Below are 12,223 nucleotides of genomic sequence, written 5' to 3'. Positions count from 1 at the left end.
CATCTACTGTCTGCTTTAATTTCCTTAGTGCTATTAAGGGCCACTTCACACATTGCAATTTGGGGTGTTTCGGATAGATACTTAAAAGGTGAATGCAGTGGAATGTGTTTCAGGTACACATATCGGTGAGCTGCAATTCACTGCATCCCTCTCCCTCATTCTTGTATGGTGCCAGATCTGGATTTGCCCATAAATAATGTGTGAAATGTCCCTAGTAGGCTTTCCAAACTCCCATTTACCCATTTCTCTCAGAGAATGGGATGCATTTGTAAAATTCATCGTCATCTACGAATTCAATGTGAACTTGCACTTGCTTTTACAAAGCACAGGAAGTGTTTCTTTTAAAGCATGTTTTCTTGCCTGGGCCTATTCTGCACACAATAGATAATGCACTTTCAATGCACTTTAGAAGTAGATTTTCCTGTTCTGCACAGAAAAATCTAGCTGCCAAAGCACATTGAAAGTGCATTATCCTATGTGTGCGGAATGGGCCCTGTTTTGATGTGCTGATCTGAATTTTTGAATTGCTCATTTTAGGCAGACATTCAGCATAGTAAACAGGCCTTGTAAGTCAGACTGCTGACAAAAGGACAGTGTGGCAGTCCCCATCAGTCTAAGTTTCCAATTTATCAGACTGCTGTTTGGAAGAAACTTTGTACAAAATTCATCCTTGTGACTTACTTCCTGGGGGCAAAAAGGCTCTCTAGGCACTTCAGATCCTGAACAGTTCAAATGTGGGGGGAACAGACCCTGTAAAGTGTTCTCTTGGTTATCTAACACATGATTTGCAGGCTTGCAACTGAGTCTATGAATTCAGGTTACCCTGTAAAGCAGGGGTAGTCACTGCGGCCGTCCAGATGTCCATGGACTACAATTCCCAGGAGCCCCTGCCAGCATTCGTTGGCAGGGGCTCCTGGGAATTGTAGTCCATGGACAGGTGGAGGGCCGCAGTTTGACTACCCCTGCTGTAAAGTTTCATTTATAAATGGAGCTTTGCATGAAAAGATGTGCTGAATACCCTCTTCATCCAATGCACAGGGTTTATTCAGTGCTGCAAAGGTTATGCTATGAATGAATCTTCTCAACGTTCATTTTGACTATCCATTAAATCCATTGGCTCTTCTGGTGCCCCAAATTGGAGGTGATATTAGTCCATCTTACCCAGGATCTGCCCTGTGCTTCAGAATGCAAGCTTCTTCTCACTCTTTTTTTTATATATTATACATACTGAAAAATTGCCTTATGGTTGTGAAGATAACTTTCCCGTTGTGAACCAAAGTAACCCATGCAGTCATGTCTGCTTGTGTCTGCAGACAGCCTTAAACAGTAGCTCTGAGAGAAGTGTGACCTGTCCCCATTAATCTCAATGGGATGTAAACTCTGAAGCCTGGTGATAATTTAAATGTCCACATTGTTGAATATTTCACTGTTGATCAAGGCACCCGTGAAAGAAGAGGAACAATCATTTTATGGAGCTATGCACAAGCCATCCTGTGAGTGATGTCTCATTTTGATGTCTTCAGGGGTGAAAGTGTGGGTCATGGGGTGGCATTTGGGAGAATATCCCTCCTAAGCTTTTCCTCTTTTTTTTCATTCTGACATCAGCTGAGATAATGTATCATTCTGGGATGCAGCAAACTCAACAGCGACATTGCAGAATTCCCAATTTTAAAGGAATTGAGTGAAAGAAGAGAGGGAGCTACACAGAATATATAAGAGCTAAGCAGAAGAAGCTTGAAAAATAGGTTAATGTGTTAACGAACCTGTAATACCCCTGTGGGTTCCAAACCCTTAGCCAAGGACCAGGGGGTTTAACCAAATCCCATGTCACTTTTTAGTCATTAAAATAACTACCCTAAAAAGTGAACCCAGATGCTAGAACAAAGATCCGCACACATCAAAGTGATGTGGGTTTGTTATCGAGTATACGAATAAAAAGTCTGTGATCACAGCTGCTGCAATTCTGCAGGCTCCAGTTGACTTCTGGAGCTTCTTGCTACAGGTTAAGTGAAATGAGTCCCTCCATGGATATAATACCAGAATCAGGACCAAGAGCCCCATCTGCAAACTAATCCTCACTTCTGATATTAGGCCAGGATCTCCTTTTCCTTTCCAAGTTATCTGCCCATGTTAAAGAGGATGCTTAAACAGAGTTTTTGCCTTTCCTCATACTGTAAATCAGATGAAGAATTTGGTTGACTTCCCAACATTTTACAAAGGCTCTTTTCCAGTTTTTAACTTTTACTCGCCATATTTATAGGTGAGGTCTTCCAGAATGAAAATTAATGCCTGTTAATGCCACACATTTTATATTTAATTAGTTTTAAAACTGGAAGCATACTGGCTTGGATCTAGCAGAAAATTCCTGCTGATGGGAGATTGGGGAATTTTTCCTGATTCCTTCTGCCTGCTGCAAACATTAGACTAGGGCCCATTCTGCACATGCTAGATAATGGGCTGTCAATGCACTTTCGAAGTGGATTATCCTGTTCTGCACAGGAAAATCCAGCTGCGAAAGCATACTGAAAGTGCATTATCCGGTGTGTGCGGAATGGGCCTAGTACTCATGCTATTCCTCAGAATTTCCTGCCCTCCAGAGCAACATTCAGGAGGATATTTTAGGCTACAACAGGAAGGGAAAGATAATAAATTCCCATTTTGCTGACACAGATCTCTTCTTTCAATGGAGGTTTCCCTTGGAATCCATCCCAATAGATCATAATCTAATTTCAGACTTTCTAATCCTTTAATGAGATCCCGTTAACTAGATTATTCTGACTTCTGACTCTTGCTGCTTGTTACATCGTAGTTCATGATGGCTTTACATCTCAGCAGGACAACTCCTTTAATGCAAACCTCTCACATTTGTCAGACCTTGAGTCAATTATTGAACTGTTGTGAGTTCTATCAATATTGCTCCTGAGTCCTGTGACATCTCTGCTGTCACAGAATGATACATGATGAGACATCAGTGGTGGCCAAGAAGAATGAATGGATTTCACCAAGACTAGTACAGAGGTTTTGAGAATGTTCATTTCTATAATGATGAGGTGGGTCTTCAGTGCATATTTTCAGACAAATACAGTTCTTGAGGCAAACTGTTGTCAGAGTATCTAAATCTGTATCAGATGAAGGAAAAATGGTGGTTTATCTCTTATTAATTTTTATGTTTCGGTTTTTATTCCATCCTTTCTCCAAAAGGCTCGGGGTGGATTAAAATGTTTAAAATGTTGCAAGCTTTCAAACTCCAGCTTTGGCCTTGTTGCTATTGCAGTGTGGTTGGTTGCCAGCTAAACACAACCCATGTGGAACCCCCTCCCACACACACACACACACACACACATGCATATATAAGCTCACAAATACCATATTGCAAGCTGTCTGTATGTGGCTTGTGCTGATTTTGAATAAGTGGATGCAACTGAAGTATATACGCACAATGGTCATAGCTTTTTAAATTGAAATTTGGGGGAAAGTTTAAAAAATAAAAAAAAATAAAAGCAGAGGACATTGAGCAAACCCATAATACATTAAAGTTAATTCAGTAAATGCCCAAGCTGAACAGATTCTGGAGAGTGTGAGATACAAATCCTTTAAATATATACATAAATTATCTCAGCCAAGGCAGTATGAAGGTAATGGTCTGAATTAAAGGTGGAAGATCAGCCACAAAGGCATGACAGCAGACAGTAGAACAAATTTTCCCCACAAGAAATGCAATTGAACACCTATTGGTACCAAATAATACTGTAATTCTGCATGTCACATTACTTTCCTAAGTGCTATTTAAAAAAAATCTTCTGCCATTTAACTATAAAACACTGCTTATTTTTAAAAATTTAAGTGTGGCAAAGTCACACATAAGAAAGGCAGCATACATGTATGTCCATGCAGCATTTCTCATAAATACTACAAGGTCTTTTCCACACAGACTCCGGCATGCATGGTTTCCCTGCTGTGGCTGTGGCAGCCAATACAGCAGTAGGGCTTTCCACATAGTCGTTTCCTCCACAGTTACCCTGCTCAGACCCCCAGCAGCGGCCGTTTCCTCCATCCCATGCTATCATGGCTTTTTCCATTTTAAAAATGTTTTGCGGTTGACTCTTGATATAACACTATAACAATATATGAACCAGTCTCTTTGAATTTCCAGTATTTTTAAAGTAAATTTCCACAATCCTTCTCAAAACTTTGGAGCAGTCCAGATTTGGGAACGATCAGGGGGAAGCTGGAGAAACTCTGGGACGGGTATGAATGCACCACAAAGCTGTGAGGAAGCATTTCCCATCCACATCAAACCCAGGGCAAAAACCTATTTGAAATGGCCTGTATCTTAAATTTCCCTCTTAAAGCCCCCTAATCCTGACAGAACTTTCAGATGCCCATGCCAGACAGATCCCTAAATCTGAATTAATATCTTGTTAAGAGATCAGCAGCCAAAGATTTGGATAGTTCAATATTCAAGTAAATATTTGGGATACATAAGGCCTCAGGGCTGCCAGGCCTTTGCTGGGAGCAGGAGAACCCCTGGCCATTGGAAGATTTACAGGCAGGGAAACAAGACTCAGGCCTGTGTCAGCAACAACATAGAAATGTCACTCCTGATCTGTTTCCTGTGAGGCAGGGACACTTTGGTGTTTGGGCAATAGCTCTGAAGTAAGCTCTGGACTTCTTCCATACAGGTTTGGCCAAAATACCTGAGTATCCCTGCATTGCCACTAACGTGATGACATCACTTGCACTGTACACTGGAAGTGACATCATCCCATCACCAGGGATGCAGGCCTTGGCCCAGTTTTCCTGCCAGGAAGTCCCCCCACCCTCTGTACGGCCTCCATCCAAAATTCAATCTCTATTGTGTGTCCACTCCTGTTCTATCAGCAGGGCTCAACATCTTCCATATCTGAGACTTTTGTGCAGGTTTCGTCCCCATTTGCTTTACTTGTCTTCACGTGTCCTCTATTCTTTGCCTATCTTGTCTTCTGTGATGTGCCCAGCCCTGATCTATAAACATGCCCATGAGGGGAAACTTGTGGACCATATATCAGACATTAAAAGGATGCATAGTGCAGAGGGTTGGACTAGATGGCCCATGAGGTCCCTTCCAACTCTATTATTCTATGATTCTATGATTACACAAAATACCTGGTCATGTGAAAGGCATCTAAGGGGACGGAGCAGGTCAACATGAGATTCCCCAATGATAGTTTAAGTAATTTTGAGGTACCATTTTTTTTTAGTTTTGAATGATAATTTCTGCCCTCCTCTCCCCACTTAGGGATGCTAGCCTCCAAATGGGACCTGGGGACCCTCCAGAATGCACCACAAAGCTCATCTTCAGACTACAGACATCAGTTCCCCTGGATCAGTTCCCCTGGAGGAAATGGAAGCCTTGGAGGGTAGACTCTCTGGCATTGTACCCCACTGAGGTCCCTATCCTCCCCAGACTCCACCCCCAAATCTCCAGAAGTTTCCCAACCTCCCCTCCCCTATTCCCTACCAGTGGCCAGGGAGACCTGGCAACACCCCCCTCCCCCCACACCTCTATGATGATCCTATTGTTATACTTGGATTAAGCCACAGTCAGTCCAGGCCCATATACAGTTGCCATTTGGCTTGCAAAAGATATCTGATATCTATGTCAGTATTATGGTTATTCTATAATTTTCTTTGAGAAAATCAGCTCCAGGAGGTACCCAATGAAAAACTAGAAGAAGGATGAGTCACCATTATTGGCAGTCTGCTAGACAAAACAACACAAAAAAATCTGCACCTGCACCAATAGAGGGAGACAAACCAATCTCATTGGGGAGAGATTTCCAGAGTTTTGGTACCACAACTGAGAAGGCCCTTTCTCAAGTTGTCACACATTTTGCTTCAGATGGCAGGAACAACTGAATCAGGGCCTCTGAAGATGACCTGAGTGTATGAGTAGGTTTATATGGGAGGGGACAGTCTTTAAGGTATGTAAGTTCCAGGCTGGACAGGACTTTAAAGATACCTGCACCTAGAATTGAGCCCCAAAGTAAATTGGAAGCCAGTGTAGTTGGAGTACAACTAGAATGATACAACCCACTCCAGTCAACACTTTGGCTGCCACTTTGTGTATCAACTGGAGCTTCTAAATAGTCATCAAGGGCAGCCTCACACAGCACACATTGCAGTAAACTAATCTAGATGTTCCAGAGCATGCACTCCCAAGTTATTAACCTTTTCCCTTAAAGGAAGTGGAACCCCAGAATAACATATAGCCCATTTCTGGATCTGCATGCAAAGATTGTTGTAATTACACTGATCTTAGGTGTTGCACCAGGGTTCAATCACCCAAAGAGAGTTAAAATAGTAATCCAGTACTAATATATAACTTATCCAAATTGTCCACTTAGGAAGCCAGATGTTGCTTTTTGTAGAACACTAACCACCACAAATGAGCCTCTTGCAGCGCAGGGTAGTAAGGCAGCCGACATACTGTCCGAAGCTCTGACCATGAGGCTGGGAGTTCAATCCCAGCAGCCGACTCAAGGTTGACTCAGCCTTCCATCCTTCCGAGGTCGGTAAAATGAGTACCCAGCTTGCTGCTGGGGGATAAAACGGTAATGACTGGGGAAGGGGATGGCAAACCACCCTGTATTGAGTCTGCCAAGAAAACGCTAGAGGGCGTCACCCCAAGGGTCAGGCATGACTCGGTGCTAGCACAGGGGATACCTTTACCTTTTTAACCACCACAAATGATAAATGAATGGGAGTCTCATTATGACTAGAAGGGGTTGCTGCTTTGTCCAGCCACAGTAGGAACATTACAGTGCAAAACATACACGTCCAATTACTATCAATAGCAGGGGTAGTCAAACTGCGGCCGTCCAGATGTCCATGGACTACAATTCCCATGAGCCCCTGCCAGCATTCGCTGGAAGGTGCTCATGGGAATTGTAGTCCATGGACATCTGGACGGCCGCAGTTCGACTACCCCTGATCAATAGCCTTCTCAGAACGACCAAGCTAAGAGGCGGCAGAGATGCCCTCACTGTTATCTTTCCGTTGTTAACTTACCGGCTCTTCCCCAACAGACAGCAAAACACACCACATTTTGAATTGCAGTGTGATCTATAGAGGGGGGGGGGGGGGAAAGGAGCCTTCACAACCTTCCTTCCATCACCACCCAGGTCTACACTATGCTTCATCTTCATTTAGCATGCTATTAAGCATTATTATCCATGTGTCATTGCTCTGAATCACGAGCATCCTAACTCCTAATTTTCACATTCCCTCTAAGCATCTCTCTGTAACATCTACAGCCCAGTGCTTAAGATGCTGCATTCTGAGATGAATGCCTTAGAAGGGGAAAGGGTACCTGCATTCCTTCTAAAACACTCCGTTCTAGCCTGCAGGGAAGTGATCACAGATATTTACATCCTGCCTCAGTGGTTGTAAATTAACCCATTAATTTGTCTGTTTTTCTTCAGGCTTTGCAGATGGTTGGGGCCACTCTGAGCCTAGTGACATCTAGCAAGCCTTGTGTTCCTTATCTGAATAAGTCCAGATAATTCCAGTTGAGTTTTCCCTCCTCACAACAATGAATAAGCTGCCTTTTTTTCTTCCCCCTTTGTTTTTTCTTCTTCATCTAGGATGACAAGGAAATTGACCTGGAACATCTCCATAGACGCGTGAACAGCCTCTGCACAGATGATGAGAGCCCCCATAAACAGTTCTCCACCTCGTCCATTGACTTGACTCCCCTGGACATTGACACTTTACCAACACGCCAAGCACTGGAGCAAATCAGTGACTTCAGGAACACTCATATCACCACTACAACCTTCATACCAGAACAGATCCAGACTCTTAGTCGTACACTTTCAGCTAAAGCTGCTTCTGGATTCTCTTTTGGCAGTGTTCCTGAGCACCGAACTGGCCCTTTTAGGCACAGGGCCCCAAACGGGGGCTTTTTCAGAAGTCCTATCAAAACAATGTCCTCGATCCCGTATCAACCAACTCCGACCTTAGGGCTCAACATCGGTAATGACCCAGACCGAGGCACCTCCATATAAAGTTTCAAACAGCGTTTTGTCACTGTTTCTTTTTAGGACTCCCTTTGCAAGGAGCAGCTGTGATATTGTGGGACTAACATGGATGTAACTTTTTAAAAAGAAATCAGGAGTATTAGTAACAACTCACTATCCTTCCTCTCCCCCTCCTCTTTCTCACTTTCTCTCTGATACTACTTGAGGCCGTGATTGTCAGTCCAGCTCCTCGTGAGGAATTTCACTGTCTGAACTGCTGTGACTCCAGAGTAAGAGTTCTCTAGAATATACTATGGCCCTAACGTTGAAACCAACTCATTATGGTCGAGGGAATTGCTCTGAAACAAGTGATATAGAGAATGCAACCTGAGCCACAATTTAAATATTCTATTAATACACATTTCATATACTTGAAGTATAGGAAAGGGACATTGAGTCTGCATCAAAGACAGAGGGTTATTTCTCCTTTTAAGTATGATTAATTGCAATAACTTCAGTCTTTTCTCTTTGTTCTGCTGCATTCATTCAACGCTTCACCACTGTTGTGTGTCCTTTTAACTGTGGACCAAAGGCAAACCCTTGCAGGTTTTTTCTTTCCAGAAAACAAAAGGAAAGAAAGGAGAAAGAGAAGGGAGAGACCATTCAGGCCACCTAATATGAGAATGCAATTTTTGTAGGATTTCAAGAAGCCATTGCTATGCCAGTAAAGACTACAGTTAGATCTACTTCTGCACTGCAACAGTGCATATGACCTTTATGTGATTGTACAGTGTTTAAAAGGGTTTTTTTTTCTTATGTACATTAAACTGTATCATATGGCAGAAGCCTCTGTTCTGTTAGATAAATTAGTATCTCATACATATGTATATATACATATACATACCTTGGTATATGTATATATATACACATGTATATATCTATAAAATGGCAGCTGATGCTACTGCAATTTGTCTAATAAAGCTTTAGTAAAAACGTGTTGTATACTGGAAAGATGTTAAGGGGCAGGGGGGTCTTTTCTCAAAGAAAAGGCAGGGTGCTTTAATGTTATTCTGATTTGCATTGTTTGATAGAGCATATTTTATACTTTTTTATTAGAACATCCAGGGCAATGTAATGTTTGTACCTAGATGTAACTCATTGGTTTAATTTTTCGCATTGGCTTTTCAGCAGCGTATAAGGGTTAACGTTGATCATTTTGTTTTTGAACTGCTTTGGCGAAATGGGTAACCCGTTTAGGTAGAAACCACATCCAGGGACAGTTGATTTTAGCCTTCAAGGCCTTGAAAAACAGATCATGGAAAGTTAATAAATCTCTGTTTTCCAAATCAATACTATCAATTATCGCAAGCCTGGAGTGAGTTGGGGAAGGGGAGCTATTGCAAAAGATCGGTGTGGCCTTAATTGCAGTCCTATCTTACTCCAAGAAGAGAAAAGAGGAAAAAAATGAAAAAAGAATGGGCTATTGTTTAAATCTTTATTACATATTCAATTATAGATGTATTTTTGACGTGAGTGCCAATTGTATAGAATGATAAAGTCTTCTGATGACCAAGAAAATAGTGCCTCCTTTGGCACTCCGGCAATTTTTGAAGCTAACAATCTTACCTGTTTAGAACATAAAATGAGCTTTCAGTTGTAATCCTTAAAAACTAAAATGCAATTAAGTAGAAAGCAAGCCGACTTATCTTGTGTTTTTATTTTTATTTTTTTTTTCAAATACTTATTTTAACCTAACTTGATTCTGTGGCTAGGACTTGAGTGTAGGAACCCATTAGGTGATCTGCTTTAGAAGAAAACTTTCAAAGGTATATTCTTCCGAGCTCTTCTGTTTTGATGCTTAATTCTGTTCTGGAAGAGCATCTTGTACTGTCACTGTTTTTTGTACGAAATCTTCATAATATTGTCTACTGTGTAAGGCAGAACAATTTTCTTATCATGCAACAAGGCCATTTTGTTTCCAAGGTACAAGTGTTTAAAAGCATGCACAACTTGTTTCCCCCTTGTAACATTCATGAGCTCCTACACAACTGATTATTAAAAAAAATAAGAAAAAAGGACAAAAGGAAATTTCTTTACAGCAAGCTATAGGGACATACCAGATGTTGCGGTGACTTTAGTGATAAACCAATTATTTCAATGTGTTGCCTATTATACCGATATACAAAACACATTTTGGAGGCCTCAGTTACAAGTGGCAGAGCTTTCTGTGTATAATTTGTCTAAATAATTTGTCTAATAAAATTGTTTTCTAAACTTGCCTCCCTGCCTATTTAGACTATCATAAACGCACACAGGCTGCAAAGGGTAGCTCTGCGGGATTCTAAGGTACATTCACCAGGATCCAACTGAAAGCAAAACTTGATCTTATCTTGCCATATTTATGACCTCACCCATACATTTCCCAAAAGAGTAGATCAAAACTGGTAGCCTTGTTAGTGTGCCTCTAGCAGTAGGAAACAGCAAGGGTCCAAAGATACCTTAAAAATCTGGGGCAAGGGATGAGCTTTCATGAGTCACCGCTCACTTCAGAGCTTCTGGACTTTTGCTCCAAAATAGTAAGACGGGGAGAGACAGAAATACAATTCCTCCTGTTCCTCTCATTTCTCCCCTGAAAATTCCCTTACCTGGGGACATCTTTATCCATTCGGGGTCACTTGTGGTTTTAGTGGTTAGCTGGAGGAAAAGATTTTAAAGACTGAAGGAGGAGCAGCTTAAATCAGAAAATTGTCTACTGGGGGAAAGAGTTAGGTGCACCCCTTCCATATGCTGGTTGTCACCTGCAAATCCCCCTCTGACACACTAGTAATGTTTTTCTTTTGGATAATTATATTTACCTAGTCCTAACCTGGATGGCCCAGGCTAACCTTATCTGGTCAGATCTCAGAAGTTAAGCATGGACAGTCCTGGTTAGTACTTGGATGGGAGACCACCAAGGAAGTCCACAGTCACAATGCAGGGGTAGGCAATAGCAGAGCTACCTCTGAACATCTCTTGCCTTGAAAACCCTGCGGAGACACCATACGTCAGGGGTAGTCAAACTGCGGCCCTCCAGATGTCCATGGACTATAATTCCCAGGAGCCCCCTGCCAGCGAATGCTCCTGGGAATTGTAGTCCATGGACATCTGGAGGGCCGCAGTTTGACTACCCCTGCCATACGTTGGCTGCAATTTGACACCAAAATAATAGCATTTCTCTTTCTCCTGAACACCTTAGGACCTTAAGACCAAAGATGAAGGAAACTTAGCCTTGGATCCTATGACACTGTTTTTCTGCCATGGCAGTTGGAGCTTTTGCTTCTTCCCATGTAAGGGCTCCTTGCAAAACATTGATCTTGTCAGCAGCAGAGGAAGCAGATGCCGCAGTGGAAGAAGGCCTCCGCAGCAGCCAGAAAGAAGTGCAAGAGGCATGGTGTCTTAGGATCCAAACTTCTGCCTTTACTAGTACTGCTTAAAGCAGGGATAGTCAAACTGCAGCCCTCCAGATGACCATGGACTACAATTCCCGTGAGCCCCCTGGCCTAGACCAGGGGTAGTCAAACTGCGGCCCTCCAGATGTCAATGGACTACAATTCCCATGAGCCCCTGCCTGCGAATGCTGGCAGGGGCTCATGGGAATTGTAGTCCATGGACATCTGGAGGGCCGCAGTTTGACTACCCCTGGCTTAAAGACTCTTGAACACGATGGGACACATTTCCATGCACTTTATTAGTGCATGTTGCGTTCCTTCATCAGGAATCTTTAACACATGGAACCCTTTAACACAAAGCCCTCTGCAGAGATGAGTTCTGTTGATACATTTCTGTCTTTGAAGAAGTAATGTGCAAGAATTCCCATTTTAAAAAATGTAGGAGGAACTTCTCCATGGGCAATGGCTGCATGCAGAGCATGAATCCAGAGAAGTTAATACGATTAAGCAAAAAGCCAGGCAACTCATTCTTGCTCTCTGAGTGTTGCCCTTGCTTAAAATCGGTCCCTCGCTTTCATTAATACTGATGATATATTTTCAAAACATCTATGCCCTGAGCTACCAGCAGGATGTGGTTCCTACAGAAACACATTTGACAAGTTGAAATAATGGGGTAACCAATAAATAGTCATTCTAAATTGGTACACTAGTACAGGGGTAGTCAACCTGTGGTCCTCCAGATGTTCATGGACTACAATTCCCATCAGCCCCTGCCAGAAAATGCTGGCAGGGGCT

General features: G+C 42.4%; 1 protein-coding gene across 8 annotated transcripts in view; it reads left to right on the top strand.

Moving 5' to 3' along the window:
• GRID2 (glutamate ionotropic receptor delta type subunit 2) overlaps window positions 1-10,274 on the top strand; it is an 857,916-nt gene extending 847,642 nt beyond the window's left edge. For 7 of the 8 annotated variants that reach the window (XM_077300873.1, XM_077300872.1, XM_077300877.1 and 4 more), the window contains one exon: window positions 7,626-10,274. In XM_077300873.1, the coding sequence (XP_077156988.1) occupies window positions 7,626-8,048 (423 nt within the window). In that variant the 3' untranslated portion in view covers window positions 8,049-10,274. Of the gene's footprint in view, window positions 1-1,313; window positions 1,494-7,625 lie in introns of all 8 variants that reach the window. The other variant, XR_013224929.1, reaches the window with a different exon arrangement.
• The last annotated feature ends 1,949 nt before the right edge of the window (window positions 10,275-12,223 follow it).

The sequence above is a fragment of the Paroedura picta genome, chromosome 10 (assembly GCF_049243985.1).
Source record: "Paroedura picta isolate Pp20150507F chromosome 10, Ppicta_v3.0, whole genome shotgun sequence".
NCBI classification, from domain to species: Eukaryota; Metazoa; Chordata; class Lepidosauria; order Squamata; family Gekkonidae; genus Paroedura; species Paroedura picta.
The sequence above is the reverse complement of the archived record's forward strand: the minus strand, read 5'-3'. Positions and strand labels throughout refer to the sequence as shown.